Source organism: Balearica regulorum, chromosome 20 (assembly GCF_011004875.1).
Source record: "Balearica regulorum gibbericeps isolate bBalReg1 chromosome 20, bBalReg1.pri, whole genome shotgun sequence".
Taxonomy (NCBI): Eukaryota; Metazoa; Chordata; class Aves; order Gruiformes; family Gruidae; genus Balearica; species Balearica regulorum.
This window is the reverse complement of record NC_046203.1, coordinates 6858837-6883261: the sequence shown is the minus strand read 5'-3', so window position 1 is coordinate 6883261 and position 24425 is coordinate 6858837. Positions and strand designations below refer to the sequence as shown.

Genomic DNA, 24425 nt, shown 5'->3' with positions numbered 1-24425 from the left:
TCCCTGCCGCAGGCGGGACTCGAACCCGGGACCTCGTTCTTGGCGGCGAGGGGCAGGGCCCCGCCTTCCCGCTAGGGGGCAGCCGCCGCCCTCATTGCCCACTCCACTCACGGCGGGAAGCGGCCGGCGGCGCCCCGGAAGCGGAAGGGGCGGGGTGAGGGTGAGGTTAGTCCGTTACCGGGCGCGGCGGAACGCGTCGCCATGCAGCCGCGGCAGCTCCGCTGGGAGACTCTGGCGGCTCTGCGCAACTCCAGCAAGGGCAAGCTGAGCTACTGCCGCCACTGGCTCCAGGATGAGGTGAGGGCTCGCTCCCGGCGGGCGCCTGGGAGCCCCCGGGCCGTGGCGGCTCCCGCTTTGCTCGCAGAGGTTCTGTGTGTCGTGAGGGGGGGGGGGATGCGTGACTCGTCCCTCCGAGCGCTGGCCCAGCCGTGATACATCCGCTCCTTGCCTCGTTAGTAGTCCCTGGGGCTTGAAGTATATAAATCGCTCTCGTGTCAGCGGCTGGGCCCCAGTGCTCCCCCTGCAGCAGTCGGGTCCTGGCTCAGCAGTGCAGGGTTTAGGGAGGAGGCGTTACAGCAGAAAGTTCAAGTGTGGCGGGCCTGCTGTCCTACAGGAGTGGGGGAGCCTGGAAAAAGTGTTGAAAAGGCAGTAGAAGAAATGGGTAAATGGGGTACCAAGCTGCAGTTATAAAGCGCCTGCTGGTCTGTGCAAATATTTTGAATGTGTGGTAATGTTTTATTGTTTTCTTGATATATTTCACCTTCACAGAAACTGTTTTCTCTCTAGGATATCTTGGAAGGATGCATGTCTCCTCTTGTGCTGTCCCCGTATTCTGGCTGGGTCCTAGACAGAGTGATTGGGCAATCAGCCCCAGAAGTCGCACCCTCCAGAAGTTCAACGCCTAAAGAGTCCACTCCCCTCACACACTGGTCATCTTCTCTGGAGAAGATCACATCTGCTAGCCACCAGGGTTCTTCACCACTTTCATCTGCAGGCCCAAGTGAAACAAAGGTAGCTCTGATTATAATCCATACGTGAGCAGCTGTGAGCAAAACCATGCTAACTTACTGCCGTAAATTGTCTGATAATGTTTGGTTTGTGCTCTGTTAATTGGTGGGGGAAAACGCGCTTGGCTTCAGCTTTTTGTAAGATAAACAGGTGATGATGAAAATGGTATTAACAAGATTTTCGTAGAATAATTTTTCATAGTAGGCTAAAAGTAAACTCTTTTCTTCACCATAATGGAGGAGCTGTATCAGTATAGGGATTAGTAGCATGGGATTCATCCATTTGGGGGGATAAGATCACAGAGTAGGATCAGGCCTGTTGTAAGAGTCCGTGAGTAATCCCCTTGGGTTCTCTTTGGTTGACTTAGATGTGTTATGGCTGTCTTTTACAAGGCAGAAGGGTAGGAAGCTGGGCAATGAGCAGTTGAGTTGTGGAGGCGATGAAATTGATGAAGCACCTGAAGAGAAAACAAGTGTCCATTGCTATGCGTTAAATGATGACTTCACCCTGTAACAATGACACTGAGTAGCAAAGTTTTGCATCATCTTGGCCCCATTTATACTTAAGAAATATATTGTGAGGAAAACATTTTAATGAAGCAGCAAGATCTGATAAAAGTTCTAAGAGAGAGTCTGAAACTCCTCCTGAAGAATGATTCAAAGTATAAACCTGCCTTGACTTCTTCTGGTGTAACATCCTCACTGAATGTTAAGAGAACATGGGGAGTCTGCCTAGCTTTTCTAGGTGACAGTTAGCCTTTGTGAATGTCCTACTGGTTCTTGGTATCTCTGGTCTCAGTTGAGGAAGAGTCCTTATCCCCACCTCATATAGGTGCTGGAGGGTACTCAGAATGGTGAGGCTGCACTACTGGGGTATATAACTACTCTAAAATGCGCATTGATCAAGTCCTTTGTCGGGTTCTCTACAAATAATATGCAGTTTAGGAGACTTGATTTACCTGGTTTTCTCCAGGAGTTGCTGATACTATACTCAGTCACTGATTTTGCTTATGTGCTGACCACGCAGGGAAATGAAGATCTTGGTCTTCTGGAAGTGGATCAAGAAGCCTTTCTGGCAGTTCTGCCATCTAAAGTTACAGAAGTTGAAGGCTGCATTCGGATGTATGAAGAGATGTACAGGTTGAAAGGAAAGGTAAAAAAAACCAACAACAAAAACCCTTGAGAGTGTATGTGAATCACAGGAGAGCTACAAAGCCAGATGTAATAATGCTCTGGTAAAAGTAACAGGACAGTAAGTTATCCTAAACCTTAGAGAGTAAGGTTTAGGATAACCACAAGTAGACCCATGTGTTGGCCCACTTTGGGCAATTTAATTTGTGTTTTCTTCTGTCCAAATTCTGGTGGTTACTACATTGTGGTGCCTCTGGCACCTCTGCAATCTACAGGAGGGGCTAAGGCAACGGCAGGAGCAGCAAGAGCAGATGGTGAGGGCAGTGTACGACCTGGCAAGTGAACAACTGAAACGCTTTGATGAACTGAAGGAGCTAAAGCAGCATCAGGAATTCCAAGATTTGCAAGAAGTAATGGAGAAGAGGTGAGATTAACTCTGATTTTTGGTATCCTTAAAATATAGCATTTAATCAAAGTGAGGATTAGTTCTTGTGCCTGACAATTCTAAGCTAGTTGCTTGTGCCTGAAAAATCTCACCTGCTGCTTTTCTTACACTAACTATCCTCTTATTGTTTGTCTTTCAAAGTAGATCTGTGGCTATTCTTGAGGTTTCAATGGTTAGAAAAAGACTATATTTGTGACAGTTAAAGTTCTTGGCTTATTTTAAAAGTTAGGTGCTGTGTGTTTGTATTTTGTCTTGGGTATGTCTTGAATACAGTTTTTCTGTCTTTCTGTGTATTGTAGCTCAAAGGAGGCTCAGGGACAGCAAGAGAAGCTGAAGGAAGAACACCGACACAGAGCAAAGGTCTGAGACTTGTAAGAGTTTTCTTTAATAAAAGACCATGACTACTTGGTCAGAACTGGAAAGACCAACTGATTTATTTGTATTTACATGGCACCCCTGGAGTGGGAATGTATTTTCTGGTGCTGTCCCAGACACCCCCTGCATTGTTGTGGAAATGCAGTAAAGGCACGTGCCTTTTAGGAGCAAGAAGGAGATGTAAAACTAGAGTCATCAGACCAGGAAGGACCTGTAGAGCTTGAGTTATTTTAGTATTTTGTCTCTTTCTCCCCAGGTATTAAACCTAAAACTGCGTGAAGCAGAGCAGCAGAGGCAGCGTCAGGAAGAGCTGGAGCGTTTGCGTAAGGAAGAGGGCCAGGAAAGATTGCGTCGCCTTTATTCCATCCAGGAGGAAGTGCTACAGCTTAACCAGCAGATTGATCCCAATTATAGACACAAAGACTTGCCAAGAATCGATCTTTCTGCATACAGTAATCGTGGCAACCAGATCTGTGGGCTGGTGTCAGGACTCATCCGCACCACAAGCGAGGTAGAGGCTCTGGAGCTGTGCTTAACTTTGGTTGTCACTTCTTCACAAAGCTTCCTGTAGTTGTCTTCAAAGGCAGCTTGGTATAAGGCCGTTTAAATAAAGGTCACAGAAATGTTTAGATGTTCGTCCTATAAAGCATCTAATTTTAAAAGGAGAATTCTCTTCTACAGCACTTTAGCTGTTTTCTTGAAAATGGCTTATAAAAATGCATGAGGATTTCTACAGGAGAAAGATTGAACATTGAAAGACCATAAACTCTTGATGCTATAAAACTCCTTTTTGAGACAACCGTGAAAATGGAGTGGTTCATAAACTGTTAAATACTGAACACATTATGATTGTCCTATACTCATATGCATTTTTGCAGTAACTAAGTTTCCTTGACACTTTTTTCTCTATGTAAAGGTGGGATACAAACATTGAAAACCAAAACGCTATAATAAGGCTAATTCTCTGTTCCAGGTTGTCACAGCTGGCTTTCTGCAGAGGAACGTGTCTAGGCTTTTCATTGGGGTTCCCTTATGCTTGTGAAAATGTCTTATTAATTTTTGTTGTCCAAGATCTTGTGAGATCTAGTCATGGACTAAGATTATTTACAAGTGTTATGACCGACATTAGGTACAAATAAGGCAGAAAAAGATATTTTCACCAAAGAAGATAAAATGCGTAGTTGGCTCCTAGATTATCTCAAGGCTCGTGCTTCAAAGGCTCCTTGCTCTTGTCATTGGTCTACAGATAGTGGGACAAAAGATTGATACTATATTACATTCTCTGTTTCTTGACAGAGAGGTTTCCCTACTCCAGTAGATGTGGCAAATACTGAGCGAGCCCTGCAGGAGATGCGAGGGTTGATAACCAGCATGCAGCAAGAAATCGCCGCAGCTGTGGAAGAAAAAAGGAGAAGAGATGAAGAGGAAGAGAGACAGAAGCAGAAAGAGTTACTGAAAAAAGAGCAAATGAAGGCTCAGAATCCTGCCCCTGCACAGCAGTCAGGGAGAAAGCAGCAGAAGGAAGGTTGGTTAGGCTTTTTTTAAAATTCCCCCCCATCTTTCCCTTCTTTACACACTTTCTACTGTTAGGCTAAATAATACTTTGGAATCTTATGTTGCAGTGACATACCTTCTCTCAGCCTTTACTTTTAGCACAACTCGCAAAAAGGGCATAGGACTGCTGGCAGCAAACTTCTGAAATGAAACTGTTGCAATATAAATTGTATTAGCTGGGTCAAAACGTCGTCCTAGACAGTATGCCCTATATTGGAATATTAGAGAATAATGTCGTGCCTTTTTGCGAGTGTAGATGGGTCATGCGTGATATGACAAAACGTAAAAGGACAGACCACTGAGATGGCTTCCTTCTTAAGAGTCAGTGAAGTCCAGATATCCTGCATATATAACCTACTAAGCTGAAGCAGGACTCCTCCTGTACGGCTTCCAAACTTGTAGTTCATTTATGAGCATAATTTTCTAAACTAAATTCTGGGAAAAAAAGCACTTGCAAGCTGTTAGTTGCTTGCAATTTTTTTGAAAAAGTTTTCTTGAGGTTTTTTAGAGTTTTGGGTCTGTCTTAGTCTTCTGCTATTTTTTTTTTTTTTTTTTTTAATATCAGGACTTCAAGTTAAGGCAGAAGAAAGTACCATGCAGTGGTACCAGCAGCTTCAAGATGCTGCTGAGCAGTGCGTCGCTTCTTTCAGCGGAATCAGCAACTGCAAAGACAACAATGAGGTATGAACAAATGATTAATACTGATGAAGAGTGATTGTCTTAATTTCTAGGGGAAATAGGACAGCTTTCATTTAAAAAAATTATAAATAGAAAAATTCTAACTTAGCAGCCTCTATTAACAGTCTGCTTTTCCAAACTATCACAGTAGTTTACTTGTCTGTAAAAGTTTTTAAAGTTGTTTGTTTGTTTGTTCTGCAGGTTAAGAAGATAAAAACAGACTTGCAGAAAGCAGCAACGATCCCCGTGAGCCAGATCTCTAGAATAGCAGGTCAGGAGAACACTAAGAACCCAATCCAACTGAAATGCCTTTTGCTGTAAAGATTTTAGTAGGACGTATCATCTCCAATGTTTATGTAATTATCCCCACAGCAGAAAGGTGGTAGGCATGCAGTCCAAGACTTTGCAGCACAGCGTTTGCTTATGTTTTGTTTGCTTCCCTCAGAGGCATATTGCTTCATCATGATTCAGTTTCTTTAATCAGATGTAGCAAGCATGCAGTTGGAGATGCTTTGCGCTTCAGGATGTAGGTCTAGTTTTTGTGAAGTTGATGTGGTCTGGTTAAGACTTGTCTGCTGTTTCCTAATCATCTGTCTCCATACATTCCTTATGTATTTGCAGGCTCTCAGCTGAGAGAGATATTTGACAAGATCAATAACCTGCTCTCTGGAAAGTCTGTTCAGAGTGGAGGGCGAACTGTATCAGTGACTCAGCATCCACAGGGGCTGGATTTTGTTTATTACAAACTTGCGGAGAAATTTGTGGTGAGGAAATGTTCTCTTTATTGGGGTGGGGAATGTAGCTAGTGCTATAAGAAGTTCTTTTGGACTCTGTCCTCTCTTCAGCTACTAAGAACAAAATCACTAGGTGTTTAACTTGCATGTATTAATGTTTGTGTTGATTAGAGAAAGTGGTTTTTGGATTAAAAAAAAAAGATTTGTAATTTCGTATTTTATTATTTCCTGCTATTTTATCTTTTCTAGGAGGAAGAACTTTTTTAAATTCCAGGCTTACACGTTACTTATTCTTAACTAGTTAGGTACAGCATTAGTGGAAAACAGGTTGATAGTTAATTAATGGTCTATCACAAAACTGTATGTATATATCCTGAAAACCTTACATCTTGGCAGAATTGGGGAAAAACAACCAAAAACTAAGGCCTGAGAGGCAAACTGCTGTCCCTGCTGTGCAGTTAGTACCTCCCGAGAAATGAAGTGTCATTGTTTTAGGTTGCTTTTTGAAGTTGGCAGTGGGTTTTTTTTCTAGTATTTATTTGCTAAATTTGGGCTGTTTGAAACTTTCTTTTGTCCCTGCAGTGATGCAAAGATTACCCTACAGAGTAAACTTGACTGATTTGTAAACACTTGAAAATGATTGTTTGGAGTGAAAATATCTGTACAGGCTTGCACTTTGTGCATGTATTTGCTAACCCCTTTTTTCTGTCCTGAGCCAAAGTTTATTGTCATCCTCTGTGGCAGCTGAGGACCTGGGGCTTTTTCAGCTTTTCTGTGGTTGGCTGCATAGCCATGCAAACATTAGGATCCTTTAGTAGAGGCTAATTACACAAAAAAGAGATTTTTTTTTTTTTTTTTTGTCTGAGAAATGGCTTGAAGGGGTGGGTACTGATTTTCCTTTACCCCCTCCAGAATCAAGGAGAAGAAGAAGTAGCTTCTCACCGTGATGCAGCTTTCCCAATTGCTGTGGTGGCCTCAGGAATCTGGGAAATACATCCTCGAGTTGGAGACCTCTTTTTAGCTCATCTGCACAAAAAGTGCCCCTATTCTGTGCCATTTTACCCTGCACTGAAAGAGGGAACTTCTATGGAAGAGTATCAAAGGTAAATTTATTACTGGACTTCTTCAGCATGAGCCTGCGTTCTTCTGAGTGAACTCTGCTTTTCCCCATCTCTGATCATGTAGGCACTGTGATGTGCTGGCATAGTCTCTGGAAATTCACTCACAAGTGTGCAGTTCCCCTGACCATCTTTCCCTGGAGGATGCTGTGTCCTTCAGCTTTGGAAGTGCTCTTTTGCTTCTTCCTTCTCAAAGAATAGTTGATAGCCATAGCTTGATTCAAGTTGAGATATCCAGTACAGAATCTAAATACTCTACATGGTATAAAATAGTGTTAAAATACGATCCAGAGGGCTACGATCAGCCTTTGCAATAATTCTTGTGTGGTTTTGGAGTCTCCCTATTCTCCGTACAGTTGACTTCGAGTAAGCTGAGAACCGCAGGGACTCACATGAATGTGTTTTGCTGTACTTGAATGTCTTCTCATACTTAGGATGCTTGGATATCAAGTTAAGGATTCTAAGATGGAAGAGCAAGATCATTTTCTTAAACGGATGTCAGGAATGATTCGTCTGTATGCTGCTATCATTCAACTCCGGTGGCCTTATGGAAACAAACAAGGGGTATGAGTGTCTGGCATTATAATTAAACATTGTTACTATCCCAAGAGTCTATTAAGTATATTGTAAATTGATTTGTAGTTAAGGTCTGCTGAACTTAAACCAGCTCATAATATATTTGAAGGGAGATGGTCATAACCATAATCAACAAAGCAACGCAAAGTTATTTATAATATAGACCTTAGTTTCTTTATATTTTCATAATGATTAAGATTTATGTTAGGCTATTGTAAAATAACTTTATAAAGAAAGTAAATCAGAAAACCGCCTGTTTTAATAATAGCATTTTGCAAGTTGTAAAACAAGCGGTGGGTAGCTCTTTTGTTGCTTTCTAGACACATCCTCATGGGCTGAAGTATGGATGGCGTTGGCTCGCTCAGATGTTGAATATGGAGCCTCTGGCAGATGTGACAGCTACACTTCTTTTTGATTTTCTGGAGGTAAGTAATGTGGCTTGTTGGTAGTTAAAGGGATCTAAGTTGGTGACGTCTTAATTTCTGAAGGGATTGCTGAGGCGAGGTTCACTGTGATTTTAACAGCAGGTTTTTTAACTTGTCCTTATTCCTTCAGAAAGGATTGTGAATATTTCCATGTTCTTGCAAATACAGCTTTGGAGCTGTGTGATTTAAAACCTGAAGTTTTTATATATGCGACTTCTGTTGTTGTATTTGGTTCCGTTTAAGGTTCCTGGTATTTTAAAAATAGTTGCAGAGTCCTGTAAGAATAAGGTCTGCTAACACTTGTCATCAGTTCATACAATCCAGTGAGGTCCTGTAGTGTTTCCAGCTCAATTACTTCATAAAACAGGATGTTTTTTTCAGGTTGCAAAGGACAGAGCCTGATGTATATTAATCCTATATCCTAGGATGTAGGAGCTAGGCTAAGTAAGAGCCAGAATGAAAGGCTGAAGTCAGGGGAGACAGATACTGATGAACTCAAGCAGCTTCTGTGCTTATCAAATGCCTTCCAAAGAACTCTAAAAGTAGAAATGAGAAAGTGAAGTACACTGTGGGGATTCTGTTAGTAGTGGCGAAGTCTGAGGAATGTTTGTCCTGGAAACTGACTGTATGAGGAAAGCTGATGAATCTCCACTGCAGTAGTCAGGGTGGGGAAATGACTACAGTATGCCCAAGCAAATGGTTATTTAGGAAGGCTGTTATTTTTGGAGGGAGACTGGAATGAGAGGAAGAATAATGTAAAATTGGTATCAGTAGCCACCACACAGTCAACAAGGAAAAAAAAAAAAGGTGATTGTGGTAGCAGTAATGGCATTTAGAGGATTTTCTTGTTTTATTGTATATATCTTTAAATGCCTGGATAAAATATTAAGTGGTTGGTATTGAACAGATTTGTTGATGTTGTCATGCTAGTCTAAAACCCAGTGCTGGAACCTGGTCTTTGTGGATTTCTGTATTGTAGGTGTGTGGCAACGCTCTCATGAAACAGTATCAGGTTCAGTTCTGGAAAATGATGTTGCTTATCCGAGAAGACTATTTCCCAAGGTATGATATCTGTGGTTAGGAATGTGAAATAATCCTCAGTTTTTTACTTCATGAATGTTTGCTCTTGAATGACTTGTCCATCTTTTCCAATTTCTGCTATTTACCCCCCCACCCTCTTGTAAATCAAACCCAACTTTCTAAGTAGATTTGGAAACATGCTGTTATTTCTGCAGAATTGAAGCAATTACCAGCTCTGGACAGATGGGCTCTTTAATGCGTTTCAAGCAATTCTTGGAGGTAAAGCATTTCTTTTTTTCAGTTTTCAAGTATTTTGGTTTTGTTTTTGCTGTTGCCTTCGTTTGATAGAAGCATCATTTTGATAATGAGTCTGGTGCTGCTTGCAGCATACCTGATAGTCCAGTCCCATCACAATGATGTAACCCATCTTTTATAACTTTTCAGTTACTGAATTACCTTAACGATAGTTATGATGTCAGACATCTCGCTTCTTTCTTACCTCACATCTAATTTTTCTGAGTGAAAATGTATTTTGATTATAAATTAAGTTCAGTGAGACTGGTTGCAGTGAGGGATGATGTGCAGGTTGAGGAGGATTCTGCTGAGTCATTTCTGTAACAGCTATTTTTTATCAGTGGTTTGCTTGTTTTTATCTGTTGTCCTGATTAGGCACGTGAGGAAGCAGACACTTGGAACTGCTCTCTGTAGCATTTGTTTAGCATTTTATTCTGCATCTCTTTTTTTTTTTTTTTTAAGAAAGCTTGCAGAACTGTAAAATACTTGATTATTTAAATTGTTTTGTGAATTTAAATCGATTCATGAACATTGACTTAGATTATAATACTAAAATATGAAAGTACAAACTGAAGCTATCATTTCAAAAATAATTTTGGTACATTTTATTAGCAATGCTTTGAATGTGTGCAGTAAGAGCCATCACAATTCCTGAGAAGAGATGGCAAATTAAGATATGAATTTTTTTCCTTTGTTCTTTGTCTTTCTCCACTAGAAATGTCTACAGCAGAAGGAAATTCCATTACCAAAGGGTGCTCTGCAGTCTTCCTTCTGGAGATCATAAATCAGTTTATATTTCTTTCCCCTTGGATGTCAGCGCTTTCAGACCTGGCTTTCTGTTTCCATGTAAAGGCAAAATAAATATGTTTTGTATATAGAGGAATGAAGAAAAAATATTCCATCAACCTGTTGATGTTTAATTCATCAAGATTTATGTTGGGCAGAACAAACTCATGTTTAATTTGTTGTGAATAATTGGAAGTTATTCTTTGCTTTGGGTTTTTATAGAGTAAATTATGGAAAATTGAAGACTTTTCCTTCATATGTTTAAACATGCAGAAGGTGTTTTAAATACAGTATCCAGATGACCTCTGGGTTTCAGAGATAAAAACTCTTGGATTGAAAACTTGCACAGTGCTATTTTGTTCATGGAAATGAAAATACCTCACAGCTTTATGAAGTCTTAACAGAGTAATCAATCTCAGAAACTTACTGCTAGAACTCTATTTTTGTATTTATCACATCTGTCTTTTATAAGTCAATTTTAATTATGCTGACATACTTGCATCTTGTTTGTCTCAACATCTTAAAACTACGGTGAGATTGGTAAAGGCATTTGGCGTCGCAGTGATAACACTGACCTCCATTGAATGTAACTTTGCTCCAAGAGGTCGTACTCTTGATTTAATAGAGATAGACTTGCTGTCTTAAAAGGTTTGCATAGATCACAGTAACTTAATGCGGGAAGAACAGAGTTCCTGAAACTACAGAATTTCTGTGTCCGTTATCCATCAGACAGATGGAAGCTAATAATCCATTTTCTTATTGGAAAAAAAAGTGTCAAAATGGTGCATTCATTCTAGCACTTCTGCTGATATTCTGCCATCATTGGAGGGGGATATGGTGTGCCTGGGTTACCCAAGGTGCATTTTATAAGGGCTCTTTTTGTGGAAATGGATTTTTTCCTTACCAGTGTTACAGTATTTTATGTATCAAGTACTGTAATAGTTTTGTACCAATGGTGGGTTATTCTGAGAATAGTTCATTCTAGAAATCTGTTTAAATTAATATTAAAGTCTGATTTTTTTTCTTTTTAATCTGAAGCTGATGCAGTTTGGGTTTTTTTCTATAGAAGAGGGATGGTCAAGAAAATCTACAACTCCTTGGTGAATACAGGAGATAGATGGTACGGAAGATCAGAGTGAGGGGAGATTAGTCTGATTTATGATGCACTGTCCTTGCTATTTTGGTGGCCTCTAAGATGAGAAAATTTGCTTCTGAGTTACAGAAGGTAGTGCATTATTTTTGCAATATACTGTTGCAAGTTAAAATTATTACTCTCTTTACCAGATCATTTTTTGTTATTCCTAGAGGCATCATAATTTGAAGCTGTAGAAAGAGAAGTTGAGGCCATATGAGAATCTGAATTTGATTTTTATATAGCTCTTGAGATTTCTGAGAAAAGGTTGTAACATGCACTTTAGAATTGAGGTCTTTAAAACCTTTAACAGTGACTTTAAAATTGACTGATAAGTAAATGAAATTTGTATTTGGTGTATATATTTTGTAAACTGGAATTCTTTAGACTGGTGTTACTGGTGATTGCCCTGGGATGCTGGAAATCTCCTTCCAGTATCCTTTTACCAGATAACACTGAAGGAATACATCATTCATTAGGATACTTGAAAATGTTTGGTTTTTTTTAATACTGAGTGGAGATGTTTTAATTACATCTTGCATATCTACAATTATGTTGGAAACTCATTTTGCCAAGATAGTAAAACCACAAGGAGTGAGTTGATGGTATATCCAATAGCTTGCTTTTTTTGCTGACAGGTACTAGGGTTTTCTATCATTTGGGGGGGTGGGGGCAAAGTAAGTATATTTTTGTAAATAACAAACATGGTATCCTTTTCTGCCTCAGTAAGGACTTCCAGATATTTATATACTATTTCAAAAATATTAATAAGAATTTCTAGTTGAATAATGAGTACACTTCAAAAGAATCATAATAAATCAATACTTATTTTTAGGTGTAGCTTGCGGTTACATCTATTGCTTGAACTGATGGTTGACTTGTATTCTGCTGTTCTGGTTTTTGTCATTTTGGCAGTTTTGAATGTTAGCCATTTGGTGTTCTGAAGATACAGTGCATCTATTCATGGTATTTTCATATGCATTTTTGTATCAAATATGACAACAGAGAGCATCTCAGATATGGAAATATTGTGCATTCACGATGAGATGCATTAAAACTGTTATGAGTCATCCTCTTCCTTGGAGACAATAGTTCCAGGCAGTCCCACGGGCTGCGACACGATGCTACTGCAAGTGTGCTTTTTCCATTTAAGTACTTTTATTAAAGAAAGTGTTACTAACTCAAAAATCACTCAAACCCACTCACCACTTTGATCCCATAAAGTTATTGCTGCCTTACCAACCCTCTTAAAAAAAAAAAAAAAAAGTAGAGATTACAAGTAGAACAATTTTGCTGTGTCTAAACATCTAGTTTATACTCAAGTCTCATTTTCTTTTGAATTTATGCATCGGCTTTTCAAAAATAGATTTCTCTTGACAAGCGTTTGCAGACTTTTGATGCTCTGTCCTTGCCAGGCTTCTTTGTCAGTGTGACACTGCACGCTGCTTCAAAAAGACAGCCTTACCTATACATATTTTTAATAATGTAAACCTAATGAGGCTCCTGCTTTGAGTCTGGGCTGTTGATTTAAATTGTAAAACCTGTCACCCCTCCTCTGTGCTCTGCAGCCGCAGCAGCTTTGGCCTTCTCTCCCCCGGCTGAGGAGCAGGGGGCAGAAAACCAAACTCCCACCATGCTGCACGCACATTTTAACTGATTTTTTTTTTTCTTTTTTCCTGTGTCCGAGGCTGGGCGGTGAAGGGCGGTGAGGCAACGGCTCAGAGCCCTCGCTGCTGAGGGGGGCACAAAGCGGTGTCACCCTCCAGCCCCCTGCCCCGCCTTTCGGCTCTTTCCGGAATAGCTCGGCACTTGCCGGAACCCCTCGGCTTGCTCCGGCCCTCCCCGCATGCGCCGCTTCCGCAGTTGGCCTGCTGAGCTCGGGTGGGTGGGGCCCGATTCTTTCCGAAGCTCTTCGGCCCTTTCCGTCGGCCGGGAGACTGTTCTGCGGCGCTGACGTCATCTCATAAGGGCTGCCTTATAAAAAGGCGGGCGCAGGCAGTGTGCGCCGTCCGTGGCGGAGGGTGCGGAGCCAGCGGCGGAGGAGGTCTGCGCACCGACCCGGTGAGGCGGCGGGTGGGGGGACGCCGCGCTCGCCTTTATCTGACCCTGATCGGGTAGATAGAGGTTCCCCCCCACACCCGTTCCGCCTTCCGCCGTTGCGGAAACAGGTGTACGGGTGCGCGTTCCCCTCAGCCGTGGGGGAGGCTGAGGCCGCCGCTGCGCTGAGGCCGGCCCTGCCTCCGGGGGCTCCCCGTGGCTACTGCTCGCTCTCGCCCTCCCTGGCGGCCGCAGACTGTTGCCGTGGGTTTTTTTATCGCGGGTGGCCGCAGAATCGGGCCGTGGCGGCGCCCGGGGTCTCTCCGCGGTCGTCAGGGGAGGGAAGGGAAGGGAAGGGTGGGGGAGCAGCCCTGGGCGCGGCGCGGATAAAGGGCAGGCGGCTAAGGAGCGGCGGGATCTGCCCTGGGCAGCCTCGACCCGCAGCAGGAATTTCATTCAGCGCCCTGGGGAGGGGATAAACAGGCGAGCAAATTACAGTGACAGCGAATCTCCGTCCCTGCGGGCAGATTGAGAGGCCCCCGCCTCGCGTCTTTCCCTTCGCCCCTGTCCGGTAAGGTTTGCAGTAAAACCCTGCCTCCCCTCCTGAGGAGAAACTCTGGGGGGGGAGAGGGAGATGGAGAACCTGGCACTCTGCGGTAGCCCGGCGGAGGGGATTCATGGCACAGCAATGGCTTCCCTCAGCTCTCACCAGCCCAGTCTGGTCCAAGGTCAGGAGATGCAGCAAAGAGTGTGTGAGGGAAGAGAAGAAAAGGGAGTGATCGAGGGGCTGGGTGTTTCAGTGATGGCTGGAGAACCCTTTCCGCAACGAGCTAGGTATCTGTGAAATGACGAAGGTGCAAATAGCTTCCACAACAGAGTTGTCCAGCCGAGCAGGAAGACATTTAAAAGAAATCCTCCCAACCTGTGTTCCTTTCATATATGTGTCGTTTTGGTATATAGGTCAAGCACTATGGTTTCCTTCATAAAAGAATCAGGATTTGTTCCTCCCTGATTAACTTTTTAAAAAAATTTAATATAAATCAAAGTAATGACAGTCAATTTTTTTCCTTAACCACATTATCTGGTTACAATGATACAATTCTGTATTGCCAGGTCATAAATAGGTACCAATAGGGTAATCATTTGCCCTGATATTTAAGGAAAAGCATAAGCAATTATTGCTGCATTTTTGCAGCAGGTCTGTGTTGACTGTTTTTAGTAGCTGTTTTGTCATAAGACAGCTACGTGTTCCAGTCTAAAATGTACGTGACTATTGAGCAGTCTTTCATACATATTTAAATAGGTTCTGAAGGGTGGTTGTCTGGAGATGGCGAATGAACGCACTGGGGGGGGGAAAAGCCTCAGAAATCAACTCAGTATGAAATGGTTCTGTATCTTTCTGGAAAAAAAAACCACCCTATTTTCTTTTGGCATTTTATTTTCAGCTAAGTGCCAGAAGATTCTGATGACTGTATTCACTGAAAGGCCTTGGTCAGGATTTCAGATTTGTTCAGAACAAATATTAAATCCCACTGTGTGATTTTTATGCTTTTAAATGCAACTAGCAGTGAGTTCTTCCATGAAATCTTCAGTTGTCCTTGCTTATAAATTGTGCAGAGGAAATAATGAACAAAAGATTGAAAATGGGATGCTTTCTGCTGCAGCATGTGCAGGATCTGTAAATGGACTAATAGAATTGTTAAGCTGTGGAAGATATTGAACGAAGACAGCTGATTATGTTGTTCACAAGAAGTAATTTATTTTCATTTCTGTTGGGGAAAATAAAAATACATCTGTACTGGTCGGATTGAAACAGAAATTTTGTTTTAAAATCAGATTTAGATGTTATGCTTCTATAAGATCTGTAGCTGATGAAGTTAGCAAATATATTTGTGGTTGTTTTGTTTTTTGTTTTTTTTAAATAACAAAAGAGGTAGCAACAATAACAAAAATGTTGAGTGTCAAAGACTCTCTTTTAAGTATTGTTAACACATTTTTCTCCTGTGTGGCAGAAAGGTGGGAGAAGTCTTAAATCTCTTGAGACAGGGTGGTACCTCTTGGTGTAACGTTCCTATTTCACAACTATTATATTTATAACTAACCTTAGTAATTTAATGCAAATAGCTTAGTATCTTTGCTGTCTTATTCTTGTCTAGTTAATGTATTTATGGGGTTGTAATTGTTTTATTCATAAATACATTGCTTTTTGGGGACAATTAATTGCTTCCCCTGTATTGGAAGAAATACGAATTCCTCCCTTTTTTCCACTGCATGTTAGTATAGTGTGGGAGTTTGTTTTTTCCATTTGTCCCTGGAGTGTAGGCAGCAGAAAAATGGGGTGGAGCAGACTGCAGATGCCGAGGATGGAGATTGCCAAGCGCAGTCCGGCATTGTGCTCCCATAGCTGACCATGGATCAAGTGGAGTGGCAAGCTGCCTTCTTGCTGCTGCAACTGATACACATTAAGCTATGCAAATACCATGAGAGATATGCACTAGCTTCAGCAGGCATGAAGGCACATAACTGCAGTTGTCCATGAACTGCTTCAGGGATTGCGGTGTACTCCTTGGGAAAGATGTAGGGTTAGGGGAGGCAAGGAAATTTTCAGCCAAAAATTCAGTGGATTAGATGCATTTAACAGCTACGTAATTAGCCATCTAAAAAAAAAACCCAAACCCTTCTGTCGCAACTACTGCTTGTCCATTTTTTTACTGTGGTAGTCGAAAGTCAACTGTTTTGTAGGTATATATTGAAAAACTTCTTAGTAAGTTTGTGTCTTTAAGCCACCACACTTGATTATGCTGTCGCAAGAAGCGTCATTTGCCAAGTCCAGATAACTTCCTTTACTTTCTGTTTTGACCTTCAGGTTATGGTAGGTTGTTTGGTGTTTTTTTTAACTAACTGGGAAGGTTACTACATCCTAAATTAATTAAGTTTTCCTGTTGATATTTGTAACTTTTTGCATGAGGAGGTTGCTTGCAGTAGCTTGTGTAACAATGATGCGAAATTGTCATATGTGGCAAGGAACCAAAAGGAAACCATGAAATGTGTACAGTGACAGAATACATATTTAAAAAAAAAGAAGAATTAAGCCATGTCCTTATGTTAGTCATTAGTTGAATGTTATCTTGATTTCCCCCTCCCTTTTAGACTCTACATTCCTCCATCATGTTGTCATCGTTTCGTAAAGTCAAAGTCCAGGTATTTTACATAATGCATGAAGTGTCATCACCATACTTGCCTGCCTTTATTGCAGTGACCTGTTTGTAATGAAAAGCCATTAATTTGAGAACTTGCTTTACAGAGCAGGTGCTTTATTTGTACTTCAGTGTTGAGTCTGATCTGCCTTTCCTTTAATACTTTGGATTTCCTAATTTCTGTCTGTGATGCATGCTGTGTGAACATTTTATAGTTGTTATAGTTCAGTATGATGGGGTTTTGGTGTGGATTAATTTTGTAGGAGATTTTTGTTTTAAAAAGTACTTGAGCAGTATCTTTTTACTTACAGCATCTAGAAATCAACCATGATAAGATTTATGTTGTAGAACATTATGCATTTGAAGTTGGCTTTCGTTCCTGTTCCATCCACTTGCACAAATTTATAATCCTTGCATTGTTGTGGTGTAACTCTTTATACATCTGCGTTGTTTTCTGTTCAGTGATGGTAAAATAAATAGAATGTATGGACCAGACTTCAGCTGCATAACACAAGCAAGTAGATTTTATTTGGAAATGATAGCAATGTAGATGTTTATGCTATAATTAAAATTGCAATGACATGATAACAAATGGGAATGGAAAATGCTGGGGTTCATTATATAATATCACATTACCTGTAAATTCTGCATTTCTGCAATGCAGTCAAGGTAATTTGCTTTCTCAGGAGTCTCAGCAGAGTGCAGACCTTGCCAGCGCCGCATAGTTTTATCAGAGGTCTGTGGTGATATTAAAAACAAAGCAAAAAACCCCCCTTGTACGTAAAGGCACCAAATTCACATGAGCAATTCAGCTGCTCTTATTTGAATAGTGGAATCAAAATTTTCAGACTAAATACCTAAAAACGAACAAGTCTTTAATAGTCTTTCATATTTCAAAAGTGCATAGTTAGGGCTGTGCACAAACCCTCTAATCAGCCTAAATCATTAGCTTTGCAGCCTGCTTTAGTTCGAACATAATTTACCCTTGTTTTTTCTTGTAATGCAACAGTTTCTTGTGTCCCTGTAATAAGTACTTAAATTTTGGGGCTTGTTTGAATTTTACCTGTGGTGCAGTTAGTCTGTGTTAGTCTACGGCAATAAGCAGCAACTTCAACACATCTTGGGGTTTTTTTGTACTGCAGCAATTGACGTTTTTCTGGCTTGGAATTTGTAGAGGTTTAAGGCTGTAGGTAACCTTCCTTAACACAAACCAGGAGTATCTGGGCACAGGGTTCTGCTTCATGCGGTCCACCCTTAACACTTCTTTATTTTGTAGATTTAAATTTGTAACAAACCAAATGACTAGGCATGAATTTTGTCTCAATAGTGTTTTAAATCTCTACTGTAGAGTATGTGATACTACATCCTTCAGTTACTTCTTTGTAACACAGTGTGCTCGTGCAGCTCCCTTCATGGGAGCAGGAGCCAGTGCTGTACGTGCTTTTCAGAAGGATTCTCTTTTATTTACCTGCAGTACTAGTACATGCTAACTTAGCACTAAGGTAAATTAGGCAGTCATGGTATTTTTGCATTCAGTACATACGTAGTGACTTTACTTTTTCCCTAGTGTTTTGAGGAAGCTGTGAACAGGAGGAATGAAAGTTGGAAAAAGTGTATGTTGGGTTTTTCCTCCCCTCTGTCCTTTCCTTTTGAAGGTTAGAATTAAATTTTTTTTTGCTTAAAGAGAAAAGATCACCAGTGCATTCCCATTCCCCAGGAGGGAGTAGCCAATATCAGTTAAATGCTCTTTTGGCAAGACTTAAGATGCATAATATTGATAAATGCAAAAAAAAAAAGGGTATTTAGGCGGCTTGTGTGCATACTTGGAAGCAGGGAGTGTTTTGACAGGAAAAGTACTCGTATTACAGGCTATTACTAGGGTCACGTATGCTGAATATATGTAACACGCATCAGGACTTGACAAGAGAGAAAGTGATTATTTTACAACATCTTAAGATAGTGATCTTTATGTACTGATATCTGATTGCTTTTCAGGCAGTGGAATTTAATTCTTTAAGCTTTATGTAATTGTTTTTAAAAATACGCTAAAATCTTCTGTGTAGCGCTGAATGTATTTTAAATGTGAGTTTTTAAATCCCTGAAAACATGTTTTGGCAAGGGAAATGCTGACAGCTCTTATGTGTGTCTGCCCTGGTGGCACTGCTTTAATTCCTTTTTAACCCACCTCGATACCGCTGTTTCCCGAACTTGAATGATGTTGCTGACACCATTGTTGTTGCACTGTGGTGTGTATAAATATCTGCAGTTGTATATTCCCATGCAAATATTAGTGTTCCCATATGTATAATTTGTATCGTCTGGGGAAGGCTAATCATTTTGGATTGAAGGATGAGAGTAATAAGTTTGGTTTGGTGTTTGGTTGTTGGGTTTTTTTAATCTTAAATTTACTTCTTTTTGTCGGGTGGGTTTTTTTTTTTTAAATAGTGGGGTTTTTTTTTTTCGTTTTAGTTAGACATAAGCTGATGAGTGGCTTTCTAAAGTTTGTCTTACAGCATAAAAGTAGTGGCAAATGCCTTCAGGACAGTTAAGATCCATCGGTTTGGGGACGTCTTTGCGATGACGCCTGCCTTAGCTGTCTGGAAGGCCGAGGCTCTGGGCAGGAGTTTGCCGGTACCATTCTTTCTGCCTATGCTGCCTGGAAAGTTCGCTCTGCCTGACCTTATCAGCTGGTGCAGGCAGCATTGGGAGGGGCTGGAGGCAGCAGCGATGTGGGGAATGTTGTCTCTGCACACAGCGCCAGGGACGAGGCTGGTTATCTGGGGTCGGGCATTCGCGTACGTTCCAATATAAGCCATGTTTTTCACATTAAAAACAACGCACAACTTCTTGTTGGCATTTTTCTTGCTAGGGGTGCAGGAGTGTATTGTAGATGCCTTCAGATGATGTAGTTGAACCAAGAAGGTTTAGAAACATCTTGGAGAACTGCTTCATATTCAAGGGGAGTGCTGCAGTTCGAGCGTGAAAACGTTGGAGGTAGACTGCATCATTCTGCAGCATCGATGACTTTTGAGTTGAGAGCTCCCTAGTGACTGCTGATCGCGCTCTGGCAGAGCAGACTTGCTGACGTCAGCTGATCTGCTGCAGGAAAGAACAGTCTATTATTGCTAGACCAAAGCACTTCTTTTACAATTGACTAGCTTGACTTACTGTAGTTATAAAAGGAGCCTTTCTTTTAACAAATTCCAGCAAAAAGATGAGCCAGACTGCACGACTCGTGTGGTGAAAGGCAAACCGGCTATGAGGCGAAATTACAGGAGATCTTCTATTTGGTTTTTTTAAATGTAAAATAGTTTACATGATAATTTAAATAATTATTTGAATAATTTAATAATTTAAATAATAATTTAAAGGCATTTAAAATCACTTGGGCTGTGGAGATTATTTCTAATACTGGAATAGAAGTTGACAGCAAAGGCTGAACAGTGTTCCAAAGACTAACTAATTTCATTTTTTTCCTGGTAATGCTTATAACCAGAATAAGCAGAGACAAGCTACAGTCGTGCAGGACATTTTGGCTAACTGCTGCTTCCTGAACCCAATACAGTTTAAAAGAAGTTTTGTTGGATTTCAAACACAGTGTAACAGCTCAGGAAAGCAAGTTTTTAGCAATAGCCTGCTCTCCTGGAGGGAAAAGGCTGTTTGAGAGACCGCTGGAAAAAACAGCTGTTTTCTCAGGGAAACGGATCTGTAGTTGAGCTCAAGTTATGTTCAGGGTTTTAATCTCTTAATACTCACATACACTAATCAAGTGGAGCTTTTGGTACCACTGCCAGATGAAAGCTGGACTTCATCTATATAGTACAGTTTACGCAGACTGGATTGGTTGTTTGGGTTTGTTTTGGTTTGTTTTTTTTCCTGTTTGCCCTCTTTTGATTATGATTAGTGAAGTGCCCAGGCCTGAAAGAGAAATCAAAGCTGAATTTTCTGTCCTTCCTTAAACTGCCGCAATGCAGTTGGGGCTCAGAGTTCACAGGAGTAACAACTGCTGCTGACATGGCTGTCCTCTTGCGGGGTGGGACGGTTGGAAGAGAGCTCAGGAACGTGTGAATTCGCCCCCATATGTTCCTTTCTATCAGATGGTCCCTTTACAAGGGCTTGGAAACCAAACAGTAAATGTGGCCTATAGATCGCTTTCAAACCTGTGGAGTTTTTCATACATTTATGCAAGATACAGGTCTAAAGCATGCAGCTAACTAATGACTAAATAGCAATTTAATATTTAACAGTGTATTTGAAGAGATTGCCTGTGTCTTTTAGAATGCAGTTATAGACTGGGTTTCTTCCGTATCTTTGATAGGATTGATGGGAAGTGCATTTAGCTTGATACTTACAGAATTTATAATAAAAGCATTAAGTGAGCTATACATGTAAACACTTGTACATCAAGACATTAATTGCCTAATTGTTCAAGCATGGAGTGTTTCTTGCAACAGCTTCTTGATGTGCAGAGTTGTCAAATAGGTAGGTAAATATCCAAACTACGATGACAATAACGATACTACTTCTTGAATTTGTGTTACAGATCTGTTCTAATACACACATCTCTTGTTGAAAATCAAATTTCTTTTTGAAAGTTTAGGAACTGAGAATTAAAGGTTATCCCAGTTTTAATAGAAAGGAGATGAAGCAGAACAGTACTCAGTTCTTGCTGTCTGTGGTAATGTTGACAGGTTTTAGTATATAAAGCAATGCACAAGGATTTTCAGTCGAAGCTGTCAGAGCAGGATCACTAGTTACACGAAATGCTCCTTGACTAGACTTGTCTAAGGTCAGATCTATAAAGCACTGTGACCCTCTGTATTTGCTTTTGAAAGATTGTGTAGGGAGTGACAGGGTGGGTTTTGTAACTTTTTAAAAAATTGTCTGAGAGAACAGAGGAGAGACACAGAGGTCTGTGTATATATGTATATAAAATATATATACATATGTATATATATGTATTTATGTGGACCAGTTAGCTGTTGTTTAAAGAACAGTAATACTCTTACTTTAGTTTACCTATATTGAGTATTTTGAATAAAATTCTTCCAGATTTTATGTTATACAAGAAACATTTTATGTCTATATATCCACATTTATATATGTGTGCACAGAAACACATTTTTAACATTTGTATTAGACGCTTGCACGCTACAGGTCGAGATGACATGGCCTTTATATGACTGCAGCCATGTTTTTCCAAAACAAGTAGATGTTAAATGTCTTTGTAAATATTTATTTCCCATTATTTTCTGCTAGAAGTGTGCCTTTATTTATATATATATAATACTTATATTTTATATGCATACCTGCACACACAGAGTAAGATTGTAAGTAAATCACATGCAGGCTTTTCTTTCATGGGTCTCTTCGTACCCTACCGTTGTTTTATAATACAAACAAAATGGTTTGGGTTTTTTAATCTTTCAGAAAATGGATCCAAGCGGTGTAAAAGTGTTGGAAACAGCAGAAGATATCCAAGAAAGGCGCCAACAAGTTTTGGACCGTTACCACAGGTTCAAGGAACTGTCTTCTTTAAGGCGCCAAAAACTTGAAGATTCCTATCGATTCCAGTTTTTCCAGCGTGATGCAGATGAGCTTGAAAAATGGATCCAAGAGAAACTGCAGATAGCATCTGATGAAAATTACAAAGACCCAAGCAATTTACAGGCAAGTCCTACTGCCATTTTATGTTTCCTGTACTATTAATTTTAGGGCGTACCAAGTCAACTGGGATAGACAGAATAAACGTAGATAAGTAACTTGATCCGAGAGTGGTGAAGATAGATGCAAATACCCACGGCCTTGCAAAATGTTCTTCAAAAGTCTGGTTTTTACTGATGTAAATGGAATATTTCTGATAATGGATTAGATGCTAAATCAGCATAGAAAAAGTTACTCGATGTAATGTAGTGTAAAACCAGCTTTGTTTAATTCTAGAATTTGTTGGATGATTTGGCTCTGTAAATATATGTGAATTAACTATTGTTTCCACAAAAAAAAAAATTGTAGAAAATAAATTTGTGTGGGTGGAACTAGCTGATGGGTTCTTGGATGTTAGAACGCTCTGGTGTACAAGAGCAAATGCAATAATGAAATAACTAAATAGTGAAAATAATAATGAAATAATGAAATAACTAAATTGAGATGTTTGAATCCACCTGTGAAACATATGATGCGGCTATGATTTCAACTGTGCTGTTTTATTGTTTGTTTGTCTGAATATGCATAAAATACTCTAAAAATCTTGATGCTGGGAAATGTGGAGGAGGACTCTGCACCAAATCTCAGTCACATTCTTTGTTTTACTTATAGGGGAAGCTTCAGAAGCACCAAGCCTTTGAAGCTGAGGTGCAGGCCAATTCTGGGGCTATCATTAAACTGGATGAGACTGGAAATCAGATGATTAATGAAGGCCATTTTGCATCTGAAACCATAAGAGTGAGTTTTAAAACTTTTTTTTTCTCTTACAGGCTTTTCCTTAAACACTTTGCTCAGATTGCACGGATAACTATATTCTAAAACACTTCAAAAAATTGTACAGGTATTTGATTAGTGAAATCACAAGAAAATTTATGTTTGTAAAGCTGACAGATCGTTTTCTCTTTCATGAGCACCCAGCTCATATCTTTTCTTGGATATCTTTTCTCATATCTTTTCTTGGTTCTGAGGTGAACTGTCTGCCAAGAGAGTCCAGGAACTTGGACTAGAAAATCATCAGTAATTCAAAGATGTGTTGAAAGTCAAAAGGCAAATAATTAATTGTACTTGTGGTTCTTCCCAAAATGGCACAATATCAAGAAGCAGCAAATTCGCAAGGCCTGGTGTCAGGGATGTTGTTCACTCTTTTTTTTTTTTTTTTTTTTTTTTGCTATTGCTTTGCATTATAACTAAGAAAAGATGATGACTAAGAAAAGCAGATTTTTTTTTTTTAATTAAAAACCCCCTAAGGTAATGATTATTTTAGAAATCTCATTGTGATTGTATCATCTTTACCACAAATGGAAAACAAAACAAAAAGCTTTGCAGTTGAGTGATCTTAAATAATATTGTGTCTTAGCTGCTCAATATAAGTTGGTTTTTCTGTTCTGTTTCGAGTGGTAATTTGCCTTTTAATGGTTCAGTCTTTCACGCCATACCGGACTGCACAACGCCCGATAGTAACTGCTACCCAAGTTGGGTTCCACATACGAGTAGGTGAAACTTTTGGCTGTGCAGTGCAACTTCTTTTTGTAACGTCTTCTTTCTGGTTTGGTTGACAATTTGCACTATCCTTTTGGGCAGTGCTAGGAACTAGTGTGAGCTCTTTTCTCCCTTGAGTCCTACCTAACTGAACTTTCTAAATGGATTAAATGGGTATCTGCCCATGCTAGACGTTCAAAAGCTTCTCTAGCGTGACTTTCAAGTTTCAGATCTCGATGAGCAAAGCGTTATAGGTGATGGGTGGAGCAGATACTTTCCTGTTTTGCAAGTTGTGTTTCTGTGTGGGAGTGTGGTTTTTCTTTTAATTGTCTATAAAACTTATGGTTGTTCCCAACAGTTTTGAAAGGCAGAGTGCAACCAGAGAGAGACTCAATATTAAAATGAGTAATTGCTCCTAGTATTTCAGTATTATGTTACTTAACAATGTTGGCTATATACATTAACAGACTAGTGCTAGGAGAAATGGTTAAAATACTGTAAAGTGGCACAAATTTGACTTGAAACAAAATTTGTGGTCTTAAATAAAAACAAATCCCCAAATGAAGATGAGATTCACTTACTGGAAGTTGGCTTCCATGTAAAAGACTGAACATTTGAAGGGGACAGCAGCAAATTTTTGGTCTGACTTCACACTAACCTAGCATTTAAATCAAGCTTTGTCTCAAAATGTTTACCTTTATAGTTATGTAAACACAACTATTTTATAGCTTCAT

At 40.1% G+C, this 24425-nt stretch overlaps 2 protein-coding genes across 4 annotated transcripts in view; both read left to right on the top strand.

Annotated features, from left to right (window-relative positions):
• The first annotated feature begins 171 nt into the window (after nucleotides 1–171).
• GLE1 (GLE1 RNA export mediator) lies at nucleotides 172–11180 on the top strand. 2 transcript variants are annotated; one of them, XR_012838463.1, is made up of 16 exons: nucleotides 172–297; nucleotides 787–1011; nucleotides 2035–2160; nucleotides 2414–2562; nucleotides 2883–2943; nucleotides 3215–3469; nucleotides 4255–4483; nucleotides 5078–5193; nucleotides 5392–5461; nucleotides 5812–5954; nucleotides 6837–7027; nucleotides 7477–7606; nucleotides 7939–8043; nucleotides 9023–9105; nucleotides 9251–9342; nucleotides 10073–10158. XR_012838463.1 is itself a non-coding variant. In XM_075772176.1 (16 exons), exons 1-16 carry the CDS (start codon nucleotides 202–204, stop codon nucleotides 10139–10141), a joined length of 2112 nt encoding a protein of 703 aa, XP_075628291.1. In that variant the 5' UTR covers nucleotides 172–201; the 3' UTR covers nucleotides 10142–11180. The 2 variants fall into 2 exon arrangements, 1 of the variants encoding a protein (XP_075628291.1); XM_075772176.1 differs by having other exon boundaries at nucleotides 9279–9342; nucleotides 10073–11180.
• Nucleotides 11181–13163: 1983 nt separating this feature from the next.
• The window catches only part of SPTAN1 (spectrin alpha, non-erythrocytic 1), a 51992-nt gene continuing 40730 nt past the window's right edge, over nucleotides 13164–24425 (top strand). The window contains exons 1-4 of one of the 2 annotated variants that reach the window (XM_075772288.1): nucleotides 13288–13336; nucleotides 16463–16513; nucleotides 21940–22179; nucleotides 22825–22950. In XM_075772288.1, coding sequence (XP_075628403.1) covers nucleotides 16481–16513; nucleotides 21940–22179; nucleotides 22825–22950 — 399 coding nt within the window. In that variant the 5' untranslated portion in view covers nucleotides 13288–13336; nucleotides 16463–16480. Of the gene's footprint in view, nucleotides 13337–16462; nucleotides 16514–21939; nucleotides 22180–22824; nucleotides 22951–24425 lie in introns of both variants that reach the window. The other variant, XM_075772289.1, reaches the window with a different exon arrangement.